The sequence below is a fragment of the Camellia sinensis genome, chromosome 14 (assembly GCF_055761805.1).
Source record: "Camellia sinensis isolate YWXY chromosome 14, ASM5576180v1, whole genome shotgun sequence".
Classification (NCBI taxonomy): Eukaryota; Viridiplantae; Streptophyta; class Magnoliopsida; order Ericales; family Theaceae; genus Camellia; species Camellia sinensis.
In genome coordinates this window covers 79,965,437-79,985,492 of record NC_138974.1, presented here as the reverse complement: position 1 = coordinate 79,985,492, position 20,056 = coordinate 79,965,437, and the positions used below count along the sequence as shown (strand labels likewise).

General features: G+C 43.3%; 1 protein-coding gene across 1 annotated transcript; it reads left to right on the top strand.

The window, feature by feature from the left end:
• The first annotated feature begins 18,864 nt into the window (after window positions 1-18,864).
• On the top strand, window positions 18,865-19,834 carry LOC114303109 (uncharacterized). The gene is made up of 4 exons (XM_082905926.1): window positions 18,865-18,965; window positions 19,048-19,449; window positions 19,530-19,610; window positions 19,690-19,834. Exons 1-4 carry the CDS (start codon window positions 18,909-18,911, stop codon window positions 19,738-19,740), a joined length of 591 nt encoding a protein of 196 aa, XP_082762052.1. The 5' UTR covers window positions 18,865-18,908; the 3' UTR covers window positions 19,741-19,834.
• The last annotated feature ends 222 nt before the right edge of the window (window positions 19,835-20,056 follow it).

Below are 20,056 nucleotides of genomic sequence, written 5' to 3'. Positions count from 1 at the left end.
GCGACTAGGTTGGCAGGGAGTCCACTATTGCTACAGGTAATATTTCCCACCCAATCTCGCATTTCTGTATTGCTCACATCACTCGGCCCTCGAGCTCAGTCTTTTCTCACAAAACCCCATTCTCACTTTTCTCTCCTCGTACATCTCTCTATTCTTTAATCTCTTATTTTTCAATCCCTCCCCAGGTGTGGTTGATGGATAAATTGCAGGTTGTGGACTCCTGCCCAGCATATTCAGCTCGCGGCTACTTCTTCCGGCATCGTCTAGTTAATGCCTTGGATGAGGAATGGTGGTTCGCTTGGATGTGCCACTTGTCCGCAGACCGTATTGCTTGGCGGTGCTCTTGGTTGAACCTTCCGGCAATGAGTTACAATATGCCTCGGCAGACTGGGATTCAACTGGTCGGTCTCACTCATTGTGTATTCTATTTCCCATTTCGGATTCGACGCCAATTTGGCCATGATCAGACCTGCCCGCCAGAGGGGATAGAGTATCCTGCTGCATTTCCAGCCCGAGGCGCGCATGTATTGCTCACATCACTCGGCCCTCGAGCTCAGTCTTTTCTCACAAAACCCCATTCTCACTTTTCTCTCCTCGTACATCTCTCTATTCTTTAATCTCTCATTTTTCAATCCCTCCCCAGGTGTGGTTGATGGATAAATTGCAGGTTGTGGACTCCTGCCCAGCATATTCAGCTCGCGGCTACTTCTTCCGGCATCGTCTAGTTAATGCCTTGGATGAGGAATGGTGGTTCGCTTGGATGTGCCACTTGTCCGCAGACCGTATTGCTTGGCGGTGCTCTTGGTTGAACCTTCCGGCAATGAGTTACAATATGCCTCGGCAGACTGGGATTCAACTGGTCGGTCTCACTCATTGTGTATTCTATTTCCCATTTCGGATTCGACGCCAATTTGGCCATGATCAGACCTGCCCGCCAGAGGGGATAGAGTATCCTGCTGCATTTCCAGCCCGAGGCGCGCAACTTGCTTGGCAGGCCACTGCGTGGAGGATGAGAGAACTCCTGGCCCCCGCTCCTACTTTCAGTTGCACTTTATCTGACGAGTGCATAGATTGGCTCAATGAAGAAGCACAGATCGGGCCCAGCTTGGCATCAGAGGCTTCGACCAGCTCTGGGAGGGGGCGCAGGAACACCTGACTTGACCATGCCCTAGATTTATTGCTTTATTAGTATTTTCAAGTTTTCTTTCGTGAATGTAATAAAAAGCAACTTCAATTGTTTGTAAGAGCAGGAAGACTCTGTTTTGAAATCAATGAAATTGAAAGTTCTGGTACTAAGAATTTTCCACTTTGGTCCGAAAATAGTCGAAGTTGTAAAAAGATTATTTGAACGAAGTCAGCTTATATTAAAACTTTTCAAAAACATTTTTGATTGTGGATCAGAACTGGACACGCCTGAGATCTGTCGCTTGAGATGCACAACCCCAAATTCCTGCAACTAGAAAGTTGCCCCTAGTCTGAAGAGCCTCGTAGCACTGCCTAACAACGGAAAGTTGCCCCTAGTCTGAGTGGCACTGCACCGGAGATTCCAACGAATGCTGATGGACAAAGGTGGCTGAGATGATCAAATGGACAAAGTTGATCGGGGAAGTGTCATGGCTGAACTTCAGAACGAAGCTGCCTACGTATCCCAAAGATGGGAATCAAGCCTTACGTAGTTCCGGCTCGGGTTCACTCGAGTATTTTCACTCTCCTTTTGCGCTCTAACTTTTGCCAAGGCCGCCCTTTGCGGGTTTTCAGCCTTGCGAGCTCAGTTTTTATATTTTCTAATTTTTTGTGCTCTAACTTTTGCCTAGGTCGCCCTTTCGGGTTTTCGGCCTAGCGAGCCTCTCAAGGGTAGTATTTCTTCAACTTGTCCATATTGATCGGTTGAGAGAATTCTAAGCCATCTAAGTCCATTAGAACCACAGCTCCGCCTGACCAGATGGTTTTGATGATGTAGGGACCAGTCCAATTGGGTTTGAACTTGCCCCTCGGGTCGTGGATGGGAGCTCGGTTGTCTTTGAGTACCAAATCCCCTTCCTTTAGATTTCTGGACTTAACCTTCTTGTTAAAAGCCCGAGTAATCTTGCGCTGATAACTCTGAACGTGGTACAGTGCTTTTAGTCTTCTTTCATCAAAGAGCATTAGTTCCTCGAACCTGCTCTGCTGCCAATCTGCCTCAGCTATCTGACATTCGGCCAATACCCGTAAAGACGAAACTTCAATTTCAATAGGTAGAACAGCCTCCATTCCATAAACTAACGAATACGGAGTTGCTCCGGTAGAAGTTCTAATCGAAGTCCTGTAGCCCCACAGAGCGAACGGCAACTTATCTGGCCAATCTCGATAGGTCTCCACCATTTTTCGCAGTATATGCTTGATGTTCTTGTTGGCGGCCTCAACTGCTCCATTAGTTTACGGCCGATACGTAGATGACTTATGAAAAGCCACGTTATACTTTTCCAACAAGTCGACCACTTCTTTCTTAAAGTGGGATCCATTGTCCGAGATGATCTCATTTGGCACCCCGTAGCGACAAATGATGTTGTTTCTGATGAACTTTGCGACGTGCGACGCCTTCAACACCGCGTATGATTGGGCCTCGACCCACTTTGTGAAATAATCTATCGCTACGAGGATATACTCATGTCCGTTCGATCCCTTCGGGGTAACAGCTCCGATTACATCGATCCCCCACACGGAAAAGGGCCACGGGGAAGTCATATTGTACAATTTGGATGGTGGGATGTTCATACGGTTTGCATGGATCTGGCATTTGTGGCATCGCCGAACAAAGCCGATACAATCCTCTTCCATGGTCGACCAGTAATAGCCCTGTCTAAGGATTTTTCTGGCCAACATTACTCCATTCATGTGTGCACCGCATTCTCCTCCATGGATGGCCTCCATTAGGCGCTTCGACTCTTCAGCTTCTACACAGAGCTTATGCATTCCCAGATGACCTCTTTTGTACAGTTTACCTCCGCAGATGATGAACTGAATAGCCATTCTTCTAATGGCCCTTTTATCCTTGGTGCTTGCCCCTATCGGATACGTCTCCTTCTCCAAGAAGTTCCAAATATCGTAATACCAGGGGTTGTCGTCTTGGGTCTCATCTATGGCGGAAACTGACTCGTATGCTGGCGCAAACTTCTGATCAATGATGACTGGACGCATCCGGACTCCCGACGGGATGTCTATCATGGAAGATAGAGTTGCTAACGAATCTGCAAACCTGTTGTTCTCTCTTACGAGGTGGGTGAAATTTAGTTTCTCGAACCGAGGAATTAACAAATCCAAGGTTTGGTGGTAAATTATCATTCTTTCCTCCTTGACCTTCCAGTCTCCTTTTGCTTGAGACACAACAAGATTCGAATCCCCAATGACGTCCAACCGTCTTACCCCTAGCTCTAGGGCTGCTTCCAGACCAGCAATACATGCCTCATACTCTGCCTCATTGTTCGAGACTCTGAACTGGAGCTTGAATGCCAAAGGGATACGGGAATCGTCAGGCGCTATCAGCAACACTCCTATCCCATACCCATACTGGTTTGACGCTCCGTCAAAGTACATCGTCCAAGTTTCATCCTCGATATGCAGAATCGCTTCATCTGGGAATAGGTACTCAACCGCTTCATCCCCCTCAACCGGGTGGTCGGCGAGGAACTCCGCTACTGCTCTCCCTTTCACCGACTTGCGTGTTACATACTTCAAGTCGAATTCGGAAAGCAAAAGCAACCAACGAGCTAGCCTGCCTGTAAGTGCTGGTTTCTCAAAAAGATATTTGATGGGATCCAAACGTGAAACCAACATTACAGAGTGAGCTAACAGGTAGTGTCGCAGCTTCCGGGTAGCCCATACCAAGGCCAAACAAGCCTTCTCCAGTGGTGTATAGCGGGTCTCGTAATCCAGCATCTTCTTGCTCAGATAATAGATAGCCCTTTCCACTTTGTCTTCCGACTCCTGTGCGAGCATGCAGCCCATGGTGGTCTCAGTTACCGAAAGATACAATATCAACGGTCTCCCTGGTTCTGGCGGTGACAATACCGGCGGGTTCTGTAAATATTCTTTGATCTGCTCAAAAGCTGCTTGACATCGGCCGTCCCATTGGAATTTCTTTCCTTTCTTCAGGAGGCCAAACAGTGGTTCACAAGTCACGGTTAGTTTAGAGATGAACCGCCTTATGAATTGCACTTTACCTAGAAAGCCTCGCACCTCATTTTCAGTCCTTGGTGGTGGCATTTCTAAGATGGCCTTGATTTTGGAAGGGTCGACCTCGATGCCCCTTTGCGTTATCAGAAACCCTAGCATCTTTCCTGCTGTAACACCAAAAGTACACTTCTGGAGATTTAGCCGCAGCCGAAATTCTCTGATCCTTTGAAAAAACTTTTGTAAGGCGGTGTAGTGGCCCTCTCTTTCTTTGGACTTGACAATCATGCCGTCCACATACACCTCGACCTCTTTATGGATCATATCATGCAATATCGTAGTTGCTGCCCGCTGATAGGTAGTTCCCGCGTTTTTCAGCCCAAATGGCATCACTCGATAACAATATGTACCCCACGGGGTAGTGAATGCAGTCTTCTCCCGGTCCTCGGGCGCCATTACTATCTGATTATAGCCTGAGAAACCATCCATAAACGAAAGCAAGGCATGTCCTGCCGTGAAATCTACCAGTTCATCGATGTGTGGCAAGGGAAAGTCGTCCTTCGGACTGGCCCTGTTCAAATCTCTGAAGTCTACACAGACCCGAATTCTGCCGTCTTTCTTCGGTACCGGAACAATGTTGGCCAACCAAGTCGGATACTCAGACACCAACAGGAAGCCTGCGTCAATCTGCTTGGTGACCTCTTCCTTGATCTTAATGGCCCAATCAGGGCGGATCCTCCTGAGCTTCTGTTTGACAGGTCGGGCCTCGGGATCAAGAGGGATCCGGTGCTGTACAATCTCAGGATCGATTCCAGGCATGTCTTCGTAGGACCACGCGAAAACATCTTTGAAATCTTTTAACAAAGCGACTAAGCGCTCGCGTTCCTCAGAAGACAACGTGGACCTGATCTAGACCAGCCGCGGGTCCTTCTCAGTACCAACATTCACAGTGGTGATTTCATCCATTAAAGGTTTAACAAATCTTTCCTGCTCTTGATCAATTAACCGTTGCAAAACCGGAGGAATTTCTTCCTCGTCGTTTTCATCAAAATTTTGAAAATCCTGATTTAAGCAATAAATCAAAGGCACAGAAAAATACTCCGAAACCACACCCACGTCGTTCTCATTAAATATTTCCGAGCCGTCGGATTCTTCCGTTACAACAGACTCAAAAGAAAATGAAAAAGACGATCTAGACAGGACTGTGGTATCCGGGTTATCACCCCCGGGAATACCGGACTCAGACTTAGTTGAGCTGGAATCTGATTCCGACGTACAAGATTCGGTAGAATCAGATTCCGGCTCACTACCTGACCCGGTGCTGCTTGATAGAAAGCCTTCTTCATATTGCCAGATGAGAGAAGGTGCGATGGATGCATCCAAAATAGCTGATGGTAGGCCCGCAGACGCTTCATTCCCAATCACACATACCGAGGAGCTATCCCCCAAGCACCTCTGTTTGATCGGAGGATCTGACAGCAGACATGCCAGCGCTGCCCCCATTTCATTTTCAGCGTCCTCGGACTGCACCTCCTTACTTTGTTTGGCCTCAGCCGATAGATCTGCCTGCCCTTCGGCGATGTCATCCTCAAGTAACTGTAAATCAAAGAAAATTTCAAATCCCGGTACGCGCTTCTTCTCCGCATTGAGCCACGGCTCCGGGAAGCCACAGAACGGAAAGTCCTCCCCCTCCCGGACGAAACGTCCGTTCAGGGTCCCCCGAATGGGTTGGTGCATCAAGTCAAAGGGCTTCCCTATCTGTTTCGCCCTGGCCCTTCTGGCCATTTCCTTTCCTTTCCTTATCCAATCCTCTTTGGTGGGCAAGTAGCCCAAACCAAAGGTATGGGGGTTATGTGGCACCTCGGTCGATGCTGCGGCACCTTTCCTACCGCTCTTGCCTAATCCCATCCCGGGGATGTGCTGGAGTTTGTTCATGAGATAAACTGCTTGGGCGCTGACATACACCCCTTCGTTAGCTGCCATGATGTTCTGTACAACCCGAGCCTCGGCCAAGGTAAAACCTGATATGAACACATCTTCTATGCCATGCTCAATTTCTAGAACAGGCGTAGACACCTCTGGTGGTGGATGAATTGATGAATTTCCAAAAACAATGGCTACTCCCTTCCCATAGGGGTATTTCACCACTTGATGTAAGGTAGAGGAGACCGCCTTTACCTGATGCAGCCACGGCCGTCCCAAAAGCAAGTTGAACGTTGCAGGAACCTCCAAGACATGGAAATCTATCTCATGCTGTCCGGGCCCAACCTTTGTTTGAATCTTAACTGTCCCCATTACCTCCCGGCTTGTGTTATCATACGCCCGAATTACCTGGGCCGTTGGTATAAAATCCGCGACTTTCAAACCAATCGCATAAGCTGTCCTTGCCGGGCAGACATTGATAGCGGATCCCGTGTCGACAAGTACCACAGGTATCCATTTATCTCTGCACTTGACAGAGATGTAGAGCGGCTTGTTATGGTTTGCACCCTCGGGTGGCAGCTCTTTGTCAGAAAAATTCAATGCTGGGGAATTCCCTCCTGAAAAGACTAATCCCACCAGCTGCTCGGGCGTGGTGTCTATGGACAGCTTGGCCTTGTCCATGGCTGTAAGGACAGCTTGTCTATGTACTCGAGAAGCCATAAGCAGTCCCCAGATGGAGATGTCTGCTTGTATCTTTTTCAATTGTCTCAATACGGCCTCATCTTCGAGTTGCTTCTCCTTTTGTTTCTCTGCTTCATTATCTTTCCCAGACGCCTCTGGTTGATCTAGGTGTGGAGGCTTGAAATACCGTCCACTCCTAGTCATGTGATCGACTTCGCCGATATACCAGGTATCATCTGGTTGGTTACCTTTCCAATCCTCGTCCGTGTGGGCAAGACATAGATCGTCGTCTTCCCACCACATACCATCTGCGACTGACAAGCATCTGTCTGGTTCTGGCACAATTGTCTCGATACTCACAGTACCTCTTACCCCTATGTTCACAGCATCCTCCATTTCCGTACTTGCGGCGGTTTCGACCCCTACGTGGCCTTTTGCTTTTCTAATCCTCTCAGAATCCTCGAATCTTTCTTGTTCTGGCTTTGTCAATGCAGTAGATTGCTCACTGATCCCTGTACTTAAAATGCTCCATTCCCGAGCGAAACTCTCGACGCCAGCGCTCTCCGGCGATGTATTCTGCTTTTCGACACTCCCGGGCGTTGTTGACATTCCTGCCCCTGCCGGGCCTTGTTCTGACTGGAACTCCCCTATTACATCCGGCTGATCATCTAACCACCCCGTGGCCTCTGCTGATTCTTCATTATCATACCAGTTGATGGCTGAGTCTTGGTCATCATGAAATTGGGACTTGACAACGTCCTTTTCCACGGCTGTCAAATCATCCATTTCCTGTCCTGAATTGTCCCCTCGGATTACACACAGCTCTCCCCCGACTGGAAATTCGACATTTGGTCTATTCTGGCCCACGGGTGAAATGTAGTCATTCGGATTGTAAGCATTCCCAACATCATTCTCAGGCTCCACGGACCCTGGTTTGACAACCCCTTTCTTGTTCTCGATGGTCACCACCACTGGCTTGGGTTGGGTTATGGAGATGTCCGTCATGCACAAATCGGTGCAATCGGGGAGGAAAACTTTAGGTTTAGGTAGGTAGGAGGGTGTGATGTAGATACTGGGACCGTAGGATGCGACCCTAGTGTGGATGAAGTTGACTCTTTTGGGTGGTGGAACTTGGTTATGTGCGGGGAGAGGATTTGTGGTAACATTAGGTTTCTCAGGGGGAAGAATCACCCCATTATCAATGAGATCTTGAATCTCATGACGTAAACGAAAGCATAGGTCAGTGTCATGACCATGCTGCTGGTGGAACGCACAATATTTGGCTGGGTTGTGGGTGGCGGGTAGTCTTTCTGGTAAGGGCCGCGGCTCTAGGGGCTTCAGATGCCCTTTCCTGATCAAAACCCCCAGAGCTTTGGACAGGGGCATATAAAGTGGAGCAAAGGTTCTGGTGTTTCTGGGAGGGTATTTGGCTGTTTGCGAATTGCTTCCGGACGCGCCGGAGAATGGTGTGGCTGCTGTATTTCTCGGGGAAGGGTTAGTGGTGACCATACTTACTTCGAAGGTCCTGGCAGTCGCAGCGCCACTCGGGCCTGTATTAGTACTACGATTGAAATTTCTACGGGGTTGGTCCCGATCATTATCAATCCAACCTTGTCTCAAGGCATCCTCGATCTGCACCCCATTTCATGTAAATCAGCAAAGGTGGGAAAGGGGACTACAATCATCTTTTGCATTAGCTTCGGCTGAAGATTGTGCACAATCATCCGAATCTGGTCTTTGTCTGTGGGTCTCAAGGTCATCATTGAAGCTTTAGCCCGCCATCTAGTTACAAACTCTGAGAAGCTTTCCTTGGGTTCTTGCCTCGTTGTCTCGAGATCCCGGGTCGTGATCTCGATTTGTGTGTTATACGAGTACTGCAGGATAAAGGCCTCAGCCATCTCGTCCCAGTTTCTCTTGACGTCGTCCCCCAACTTGGCATACCATGCGGACGCCACACCTGACAAGGTCCGGCCGAATAAAGATAGTTTCTGCAATCTGGTGAGGCCCATTGGCCTTAGGACGTCTGAAAACAGTCGCAGGTGTACCATGGGATCCTCAGACCCGTCAAAACGATCAATTTGGGGCATCTTAAATCGATCTGGCAGCGTCACGGCTGTGTCGATGTACCCATCTCCAATGTCCGGAATGGACTTCGCACCTTGAGATTTCTTGAACAGCTTTTCAAGCTTGTGCATTTTTAATGTCATGGGGTCTATCTCAGACTCAAAGGGAGAATCCGATACGTTAATGGGAGTGGTTGCCTTGGATTGTTGAGGCGGAATCGGGGGTGGAGCCGGCCCCGTTGGGATGTCTGTATCTTCTTGGACATTCCAGGCGTTTGGTGTTTCTTCGGGTATTGGAACCCTTAATGGAGGAGGGATTTGCTGCGAAGGTGATGCCCCGGTTTGCTGTTGCAACCTCCCAATTAAATCCGCTTGCTCACTCATCACTGTAGCCTGTTGCCTGGCAAATTCTGCCTGTCGGGCAGCATCTTGCTGCATCATTTTCATGCTTTCCTGAAGTTGGCGCACCATCTCCTCTAAGCTAGCCATATTGTTCTGCTCTGGTTGAATTGCTGGTATGCGTTCCCTCTCTGTGGGTGAAACGGGATCCTGATCCCTACTGTACACAGGTGGGGTAGACGAAGCCCTTTGTACCGATTGCTGAACCGATATCCTCTGCCTAGTTGCTTTCCGTTTAGTAACCGGGGGTAGAGAATGGTACACTGGTTGTCCTTCTATCAGATCCTCAGATCGATGGAGCCGGCGACCTCTGATCCAGAGTGCTTGGGGAATGTCTACTGGGTTAGACGCAATGATGCTAAACTACCTAGTAAAAAGATAAATAAAGCAATAAATAAACCAACAACCGGACAGCACAACAGCATAAAATAAACAAATAATATACAGTTGGATTTTCAAAACACATAGTCGATAAGCCGAGCACACGGTTCCCCGATACCGACCACTGTTCTCAAAATTTCTATTCCCAATACTGAGCCCTGATTCCCGCAGATAACCGATTCTTCTTAAAACTGATACTGATGCCCTCAGGCCAGATGCCCATACTTACAAACTGGTGTGTTCATTTCCCTGCAGAAATACATTCTAACAGCACATAACAAGTAAAGAGAGCCAAAACACCCCTATGTTGGGGTAGGGTTTCCCTGTCCTATTTTGTCAGGAGCTAGGGTTTCACTACGCACGCAGCGGTTTCAAACAACTTAGCATCGGGTAAGCAACCTGTCCTAGCTTGGAATGGTCACTATGGTTCCGAATATGCACTAGGTCGAATGGTCAGAAAGGGTGCCCCGGTAAAACCGGGGTTTGTGTTCCCATACTGTCAGAGCCCATAGCCGGTCAGCCTTATGGACATGCCTTGACAAGACAAGCCTCCGGCAAACCGTTCATGAATGGCAGATGGCAAACTGTTCCTAGGCGCACCAATGCACATGCAATGCAAAGAAACACATAAATGAAATCAAAACAGGATATCATGAATTTGAGTCAAACTCTCTAAAACTCCCCAGCAGAGTCGCCAGAAACTGTAGACGCGCCCGCGGAAGGACCTCGATGCTACTACAGTTCGGACTCTCGATTTTGTGTCACGGTTCTTAATCTGAACCAAAGAGTCCAAATCTGGCAAATCGTTTTGAGAAACAGATTTTTGAAAAAAAAGTAGTGCCAAACATGGACTGCTTTGCCAGATACAGAGTCGCCACCTAAATATTTTTAAAATGGGGAAATTTAGGAAACCCTGACTCGGTGCCGAAGGCCACATGTCCGTCATCACCGGAGTTGTCTCGGCTCGGGAGCTTGGGTACGATCGGGGAAGGTCAGCTATGAGCACCCCCTTTCGCCCGGTCCGAAGACCGGCCTCTACTAACCGTGATATCCGTTTTTGAAAACTTTACGTGTTCTTATTCCATTTATTAGCCTAGAATTACTATGTTATGCGCACAGCAAACAAGTATAGACCAAATCACCCAAATTGGAACAAAACATTTCATGTTTGTTTTGAAAATGGTTTGCTACTCGCGAGTAGGCTAAAATACAGATTTTGCCACCCTCAAGTAGGCTTTTTAGAAAAGACGGTTTTGCCACTATCTAGTGGGCTTAACAAATATAGTTTTAACGCATTATCCCAATTTAAGCATTTTGACCTCCACCCACAGGCATTCAGGCAATTTATCTCATGTAAACACTTAGCCGCATGGCAAGCATACTCTTATGGCAACATTCACACGCATGTTGGATGCTAAAGCATAACCACTTACATTGTACTCCGTGCCAAAACAATAAACTAGTTAGCAAATGTGCGTGTCCTAGTTCATGTTATTTTGCCTAATGCAACACATACAAGGTGCAATTCTAGTTAGGCTCGGTTAACCTAAATATGGCATACGATATGCAACCAACTAATTCATGTATTCAATTTTGGAATTTGAAAATACGAATGCGGTTAGCATGATGTACCGAGCCCGGTGCATGTTAACAGATGCATGAATGCACGCATGCATATCATAAGGTATGCTAATTTCAAAAATGCCCTAATCTACCATCATAAGCTGGTAAATAAAAGGGAAGAAAGAAACGGGGATTGGAAGACATACACACACTCACCCACACTTATTACATGTGTACCCTCACTCAGAGGGTTCGAATTAATATTACAGTCCCAAAATAATGAACAAATAAAATTATTACAAAATTTCCTAATTAATTAAAAAGAAAGAGGAAGCAAAAGAATGAAGAGGGTGGCCACAGCCTCTGCCTCGGGGCGCACAGATGATGCATGCTCGAATCCGTCTTGCCCGGAAAACCCGTACTATGCTCTTGTCGCCTCTGTTTGTACTGCCTTGTCTTCCTGAAAATTTCCAAAGTGCTGGAACAAGCTCTCTGCATCCTGCAGAGCACCACCGGCCAGACAGAATTGCCACCGGCACTCCGAAATTCCCGTCGGCACTTTATCAGATTCATCGGCACTCCAGATAGTGTCGGTCGGCACTAAATTCTGCCGGTCGGCAGAAACTTCCTGCAATAGACAGTTTGACAGCAAACAGAGGACAGGCAGTGCATAGTATGGAGTTTTTGGACACATGTAAGCATGGTCCTACTTCTTATCATATTTTAGACTCAAAGAAGCATGACTTTCGATCCTTGAATCATCAATGGTACATGATGAGTCAAAGGATCGAATTTGCCATTTGATATGAAAATGCATGCAACAAACAACATGAAAAACCGAGGCCTTATCAAGTTAGAGTCAAAGGTCCCGATGACCGGGAATCAAGGCGCGTTGCATCACTTGAAGTATGAATGGTCCTTGATTCCCGAACTTAGTTTGACACCCCAAACCAAGTAAATGCAATGCATGTAATGCTCAACAAGGCTCAAATACATCATGCCACCAAGATATAAAGCACAACAAACATTATGCAACCAACATGACAAATGTACAATGCTAAGCATACAAGGTACAAAAATGGTGCAAACATGGACCAAATTGACTATGGGATTGATGTGCTACAAAGCTTAATGGAACAACTATGCAACAAACATGGAGTAAGCATGCAAGAGGGCTTAAAAATGGCAAAAGGGCAGACCCTTACCCTCCTCAAAACGGTGGCCAAGAGTGCTCAAAATGATAGACAATCAACTCATGTTAACAAGCAAATTCATGGTCCCAAAGCTAAGGCACACAAGGAGACAACTTACCTTCAATGACATGACCACTCATGGCATGATCAAGACAAGTAAAAACAGAATCTATGCATGCAAAATAGGACCCCAAAAGCTCCTAATATGGCAACTAAGATATCCCCCATGAAGCAAATACACTAAGACTCATTCTTAGGCATAAGAGGACACACCCTCAAGACATGAAAAAGACCATGCATGCACACATGTAAGCATGATTCTTGGACTAAAATATGACCCTAGATGATGCCAAATCAAGAGGGTAAACACAACCATGCATGCTAGAGGTCAAAATGCTCAAAGCTTCCAAGCCAAAATACAAAGCAACTCTAACAAACATGCTAAACATGACCAAGTTGATAACCAACAGATGTTAAGCATGGAAAAACAATGCTAAATGCTCCATAGAACCAAGCCAACACACACAAAAATCATGGCCTAATCATGGGATGTATTTTTAAGCAAGATAGAGCAATACAAAGCAAATATCACAAGCATACAAGAGGGCCAAATCCGGCCAAAAACAGAGGTTATGTAAGACCTAAGATGCCTAAAAAAGTGCTGAAATGAAGCCAAGAAACAACAAGCACACATGCTATCCTTTTGAGCCCAAAAAGCAAGGAAACAAAACCATAAAGGGAGAGGGGTGTCCCTCCCCTATGCAAGACTTCAAACCAACTTTTTTGACACTAAAATACACTGATTTTTGGTGATCAAAAGATCAAAATGCTGAAGTGAACGAAACCTTATCAAAAAGGCACCAAAATAGGCCAAACAAGGCCTATGAGGGTGAGTTTGCAATCTAACCACAAAGTGACCTTAATGAAAGTGTTAGAGCAGGAAAATATGAGCCTTTTTTATGTTATACACAAGAGCCAAAACAATAAACAAAATAGGTAGAAAATCAATGCAAGTTTGGGGAATAAAAGGGAAGATGCTCACCCTTGAAGAACCCTTGAAGAACAAATGGCCTAACCTCCTTCTTTGGATCAAAACCAGTCCAAAACTCAAGAAACAACTCCCCCAAGCCCCTCAATCTCGGACTAAGGTGTAATGGTGTGTGTAATGGTGCAAAAGTAAGGTAAAACACACCTTTTGGGCCAAGAAACACACACAAGAAGGGAGAGGGAGAGAGGTATAGAGATAATATGTATCTATATCTCTAAAGGCTGATTTTGCTTCTGTTTTTCTAACCTAGAACCAAGAGGAAAGCCTCCCTCTTATAAGGATCCCTCTTGCAAAGCTTCTTCAACAAGCTTGGCTAGAGGGAAATCCCTCCATACACGTGTATGGAGGGGAAATGAGTTGGTGCCAGCTATCACAGCTGGCACAAAATATCTCCATAAAGTGGAGGAACAGTGGTCGGCTGCCCAAAAAGGCTATTCCGGCAAAAAACAGTGCCGACCGGCAACATATTATGCCGACCAGCAATAAAGTGTGCCGACCGGCAAACAAAATTGCCGATGGAAGAAAAAGACCAGCCGGTGGCCTCCAGCCACTGCCGGTGGTGTATGGGGATATCTCACAAGGCATTCCCTGCCCCTCTAAGGCAAAACAAAAGTGTTTGGTGCAAAACCAGACACTAAACAGTCGAGTTCGGGGATCCTGAGGCAAGGCGCGCGAGCCGAGACCTCCGGGAACTCCAAACGAACACAATCATGGATGATCACCGAGTGTTCAAACGGTGACGTCCAAGTCTTGAGGACGGTCAAAAATGGGGTGTCTACAGTTTGTAGTTTTTTTATAGATATTATCTATGAGTTCTAGCTTCGACCATTCTTCTAGTGAAAGTGAGCAATCAAGCTCTAGTAGTTCTAGTTCAGATGAGACTCAGAACACACTCAAGATGAAAGTCATACCCGATCCACCGGCATCATGGCATCCACCAGGCAGTCTTCCTACCACATCACATAGCGGTAGTACATCACATGGCTCTGTTTCAGCTGGTATGTATCAACTTTGCTTGATATTTTCTTATGGTGTTTTTGAGTTAGATTTGTAGTCCTATATAGGAGTTCATATCGTTGATGTTCAGTGTGTTGACTTGTGGAACTGTGACCACAAGAGACATTGTTTTTATAAATCAAGTTGATATCATCTATCTATACATGTTTGAGTATGCTTGTGATGTAGTGTTTGTTTAGAATCTTGATACTAGTACAGTGGTAGAGGTTTAACATGTTCTATAGGGCAGAGGCTGAAGATCATTGTTATTCAACTTGGTCAAATCATGGACAGGTTACTCTATTTAAGATCTTTTGTGCCTCTAGGAATGAGGGAGGTACATCACGGTGCCGCTGAAAAAATACAAGAGTCTTTTGTGAAGAAGAACCCGAAAGTTCAACCCCAATTCGCAAAATATAAAACAGTGAAAAGGCCTTATCAAATCTGTGCATGAACAGACTACTTTAAATCTAGTGTAACGATGAGTGGTGCAAAAAATATATATTAATATTTGAAAGAGAGATTTAGAATTCATGTTGAACACTATTATAGAAAATAAGCAAGAAAGAACTGTGTCATTGAGTCTAGGACTGTTAAAATAATAGAACGAATCTTCAGTGACCAATTGACTGCATCATAAAGAAACTGATATGAAGCTTATTACTATTGTTTTGTAGGTCCTAGCTCAAGTCAAGCCACACAAAAGCAGACAAGGGGTCCCACATATGTGCATGGTCAATGGGGTACTAGTGAAGATGGCATTTTAAAAGTTGTTCCAAACGAGTTGAATCAAGTAGTTGAAGGACACACATCCCTTGCTTCACATTTGGGCGTTTTGGCACGAGATGGGAGTCTTGCACCACTCACTTTTACGACTTGGCATTATGTTCCAAAACAAAACAAAGATAACATATGTGTGAACCTGAATATAAAAATTAAGTAAATAATTAAATAATAATATTACAATCTCAAATATTTTGGTGGTGAATTCTAAGGTGCAAATTAAATATTATTGGAGGATCATTTAATTAATTTTTAAACCTAAAATAAATTTATGGTGAAAGTCTTTAATTTAAAGGCAAGATTTATTATTTTTTTTAAAAAATAAATAAATAAATAAATAAAATAAAATTAAGTGTCAAATTAGTAAGCATATTTTGATCTAATAGTAGTTGTATTTTATTTAAATTAATGGGGAGAGAAAATAAATTAAAACAAAAGATAATATTTTGGGACCTTTTGTGTAGATACAGATGTAACCCTAAGTTGCCTAATACAATATAAAAACAAAACAAAACCCTACAATCTTATTTATGCACCCCAAGTAGCAGCAGCCGTTAGTCAAAAAGGGAGGGGAAGAGAGTGGCAAGCAGGCACACCATTAGGTTTCAAGTGAATTCATTGTCTTGGGTATGCATTTTCACCATCTTCCTTCCCTGTTTTCTTGATTCATTATTATCTATGATCATATTTTCTTTGATTGAGTATTGTCGTGAGGAAGCAGTGCAATAGTATGGTGGTTGATTGGGATTTTATTAATATTTTTAGTGCTCATACAAGTAGTGTTGATGGAATTTTAGAACAAGCAACACGTGGGGTATAGGTATTCCTTTTGTGAATTCTAATGATGGGTTCTCCACTGTTGAAAGTGCTATAGTGGACATTAAATGGCTGTGCATAGTTAAGTGTTGTGTTTGAAGGTTGTACCAGTTGAGTTTCGGGAAATAGGAATCTAAGTGATAACTTAATAATGGAGTATTTCTTAGTACAAAAAAAAAAAAAAAAAAAATTTCTGTTCAGAACAGCAAACTTTAGAAATCAAGAAACCATATCAAATGAATGAATTTTAATCTGAAATTTTTACAGTAGATTAATTACATACTGAATTGTATATCTGAATTTTTTCAGAATTTTTGGGAGTCGAAATCCATATAAATTGAGGTATTCAAATCTGTCCAGGAAACCAGTCCGAAACAGTAAATTCGGGAGTGTTGTTCTCTTTGGGTATAAATCCAAAAATTATGAAATTAGTGTCATTAGAACCAGTTATGAGTCTAGTTTCGTACGTTTTTGGCCTTGCATTGATTGCTCGTGTATATTAAGAGAACCGTCAAATTCTTTAAAGTGCTGCAGAAAACAATCTGTTTGGATATAATAAATTGTAGGAAATTATTTTGATAAGCAAATCAAGTGAAACCAATTGGGTTTGAAACTTAGGATATATTAGATCATATCTGGAGGTTATTGGAATTTTTCGAATAGCGTGGAGTGGGTTTTGTAATTTTCAAAGTTAGCGAATAGGTTGGGAAGGCTTGTTTGAAATTCTGTTTTATCTTAAAGTCACAATTAATTAAGTTTTAACCGGAACCCATGTTTTGGGTGATTTTAAACCTTGAAGAACATGAACTTAGGTAATATTTAAGAGTATCGGTGAGTTGGGTTGAGCCGTGTTAGTGCGCTTTAGTTTGAGGTTACTTCGTTCCTATTTTTTTTTAGTATTTTTAAATTAGTTGTGACATGTAGTTTTTATACTTGGTTCAGGGCACTAGTTGGACTTTTACACTTTATACGATGATTATATTATTTCGTTTTCAGGTGAGTACTTTCATGCTACATATTTTTATAAATGTTCCCCTACCCTGAACTGTTGGAAAATTAAATTGTTGTTTCATGATTAAACTGTTTTGATAAATTATTATATTATCAATTGAATCAAATTATTTCTGAAACATGTGTGAACTTGGCATACTGTAAAATATTTGTTTTGGTCTCATGTTTATAATGATGAACTACCATGTTTTGCGAAAACTGATGTGTATTTATTATTGGGACCATGTGTGTATTTAGTCCAGGGAAATTATTCCACTGTGTGTGGTGACTCTGGCCACTAGGGAACAGATCCGGGTTGTGCCGTGATGACTCTAGTGCTCAACGATTGTAAGGAAAAGACCTTTAAAAACAACTGGGTGACCTTCAATCGGATCGTCTTTGAGAAAAGGCCCAGGTGCCACCCTAAGGATGACTCTTAGTTCGGTATTGGATCCAACGGGGCTTATAGCCTTGAGAACTGTGTGGCAGATTATTTGTTTTTATTGGTACCCAGAAAATTATGGTGTTCATGTTATAATCTGTTTTAAGTGAAAAATGTCATTTATCATGTTCTTGCGAGACATGAGTATTTTAAGTGTTGAACTGTAGAACCTTCTTTTTGAAACAGATTGTATTTACCAAACTGTATGCCAATCTAGTTTTTGTGATATATATCTTATTTTGGAATTGAACCCTGTTTTCAAAACTGTATTTACTATCCATGTTGCTACTCACTGAGCTATCAGCTGACTTAGTTGTTTACCATTTCCAGGTGTTAGAAGGACTTAGAGTGGACTCATGGCGTAGCGGGGACCCAATTGCATGGACCTCTAGGGCATTTATTTAATTTTCTTTTAGATTGTTTTGTCGAGTTTTGTGCATACTTCGTGATTGGGTTTTATTTAGAATTATTTTATTTTGTGGGCGGTTTGTGTCCCATTTACTATATATATATATTTTTGGTAGTTGGTTATGACTTGTTTTTCACTTGTGGCATGTCCTGGATTGAGTTTTGGTTATTTATTATTGGACTATGGTTTAATTGTTCAAGGTGATATTGAATGCGTGTTTAGGCTTACGTGTGCCTTGGGCTAAGGCCCTGTGGGCCACCGCCGGTCATACCCAGGTTTGGGGTGTGACAACATATGGAGGGAGATAAAGGTATATATGGATATTTAATATGAAATAAGTTACAATTGTATTCCATATGAAATGCATATTACAAGTGTAGTTGACATTGCATATTACAAGTGTCTATAATTGTAATGCAGGCTCATACGGATGCAGATGAATCCATGAAGAGAACAATAATGGCTTCATTTGGAAAGAAATGGAGAGATTGGAAAAGTCGAGTGAAAACAATGGGATACAAACCCTTCAAGAATGATGCAGAAAGGTTGGCTCATCGACCAGATAGAGTACATGAGGATCAGTGGCGGGCTTTGGTCTACTATTGGGGCACTCAGAGTGCATCGATAAAATTTTATTTATGTGAAACAATGTTTATATATGATAATTTTTTATAACATCTTAAATAAATTTCATATTGGACAGAAATCAAGCAAGAAGAATAGAAAAATCCGGAAGAAGAAGACATTACATCATAGGACAGACCGAAAGCCTTTCTCAGTAGTTCGACTGGAGGTATAATTATTCTCTCCATCCATCCTTTTCATTCTTTGTCAACTATATCTGTCTATATGTGCTAAAAAGGTGTCAACAATTTGCACCATAATGAATTTATACCAGTTCTACAAAAACAGATGTTATTTGCTTAGTTGTTTATTTTATTTACTTAACTTGTTCACATATTTAATTGCTTAATTATTTAATTTTCTTATTTATCTTAAGATTTTGGTTGTCTTCCATTTATAGGAGACCAAAAAGAACAATGGGGTTCTTGCTAGTAGGTCACAGGTGTGGATGGCCGCATACATGAAAGATGGGACGTCAAATAGTGATTCAGTTAATGAGGTTATGGTATGTAATACTACTTTATCTTTGGACTTTTAATATGATTTATATTTATATTGGAGGCTAATTATTGAATTCAAACTTGCAGACTCAAATGAATGAGTTAGCAGAGCACATGGAGGGATCTTCTACTGACCCTGCAGCATTACAGGAGCAAATCTTCACACAAATTATGGGCCCAGAGCGACCTGGTCGTGTTCGGACATTTGGATTGGGACCGTCACCCACTGATGTTTTTGGAGGTGGATATAGGCGGTCACAAGAGCAGAATCGTCTCTTCCAAACTCAAGTTCAGGAACAAGTTCAAGAGCAACTTCAACGGTATCAAATGCAGTTTGAGTCGAAGATGAATGAAGTAATGGAGAAACAAATTCAGGCTATACGCACAGATTTTCAGTCACGAATTCAGTTTTTGGAATCTCAATTGCAAGCTGCAGGCGTGCCCGTTGATCCAGTTGTTGCACCATCAAACCCATTACATAGGCAGCAGGTATTTTAATTATTTTTACTAGTTATTACTTTAAATTGCCTAGAGCTAATATACAATTTAAGTCTCTTATTGAATGATAGGTTGTGGATTCACTTAGTAGTCATCCCACTGTTCGGCCAATGTCACATCAACAACAATCTCATGCATTTTCATCCCAAGAGGTGAGCAATCATTTAATCAAAGCTTTTTTGACAAATAACATATCTTATTAATTACAATACTTGCTCTTATTAAATATAGGTTCACCTTTCAAAGAAAGAGAAGAAGAATAAGAAGAAGAAGAAGAACTAACAAGGTAAAAGTACTAATATCACTAGTTCGTGGTTTATGTTCATTTGATTTGTAAGGCATTGTTGGTTCTGAAATTAGGGCTTTGCTTTCATTGTTGTACTTGAAATCTCTCTTGCTATGTAATGGCTACCAAAATGTGCACTCAGCAACATGTGCACTCTTAGAGATAGTCTCCATAACCACATATAAATGTCATAATCATTTATCACTCACCTTTGATGCTTATAGCATGAAAGTTTCAACTACATATATGTTTTTATTGATTTAGTCACCGTATTGTTGACGATTGAATCGATCTTAATTCCACACAGCCATG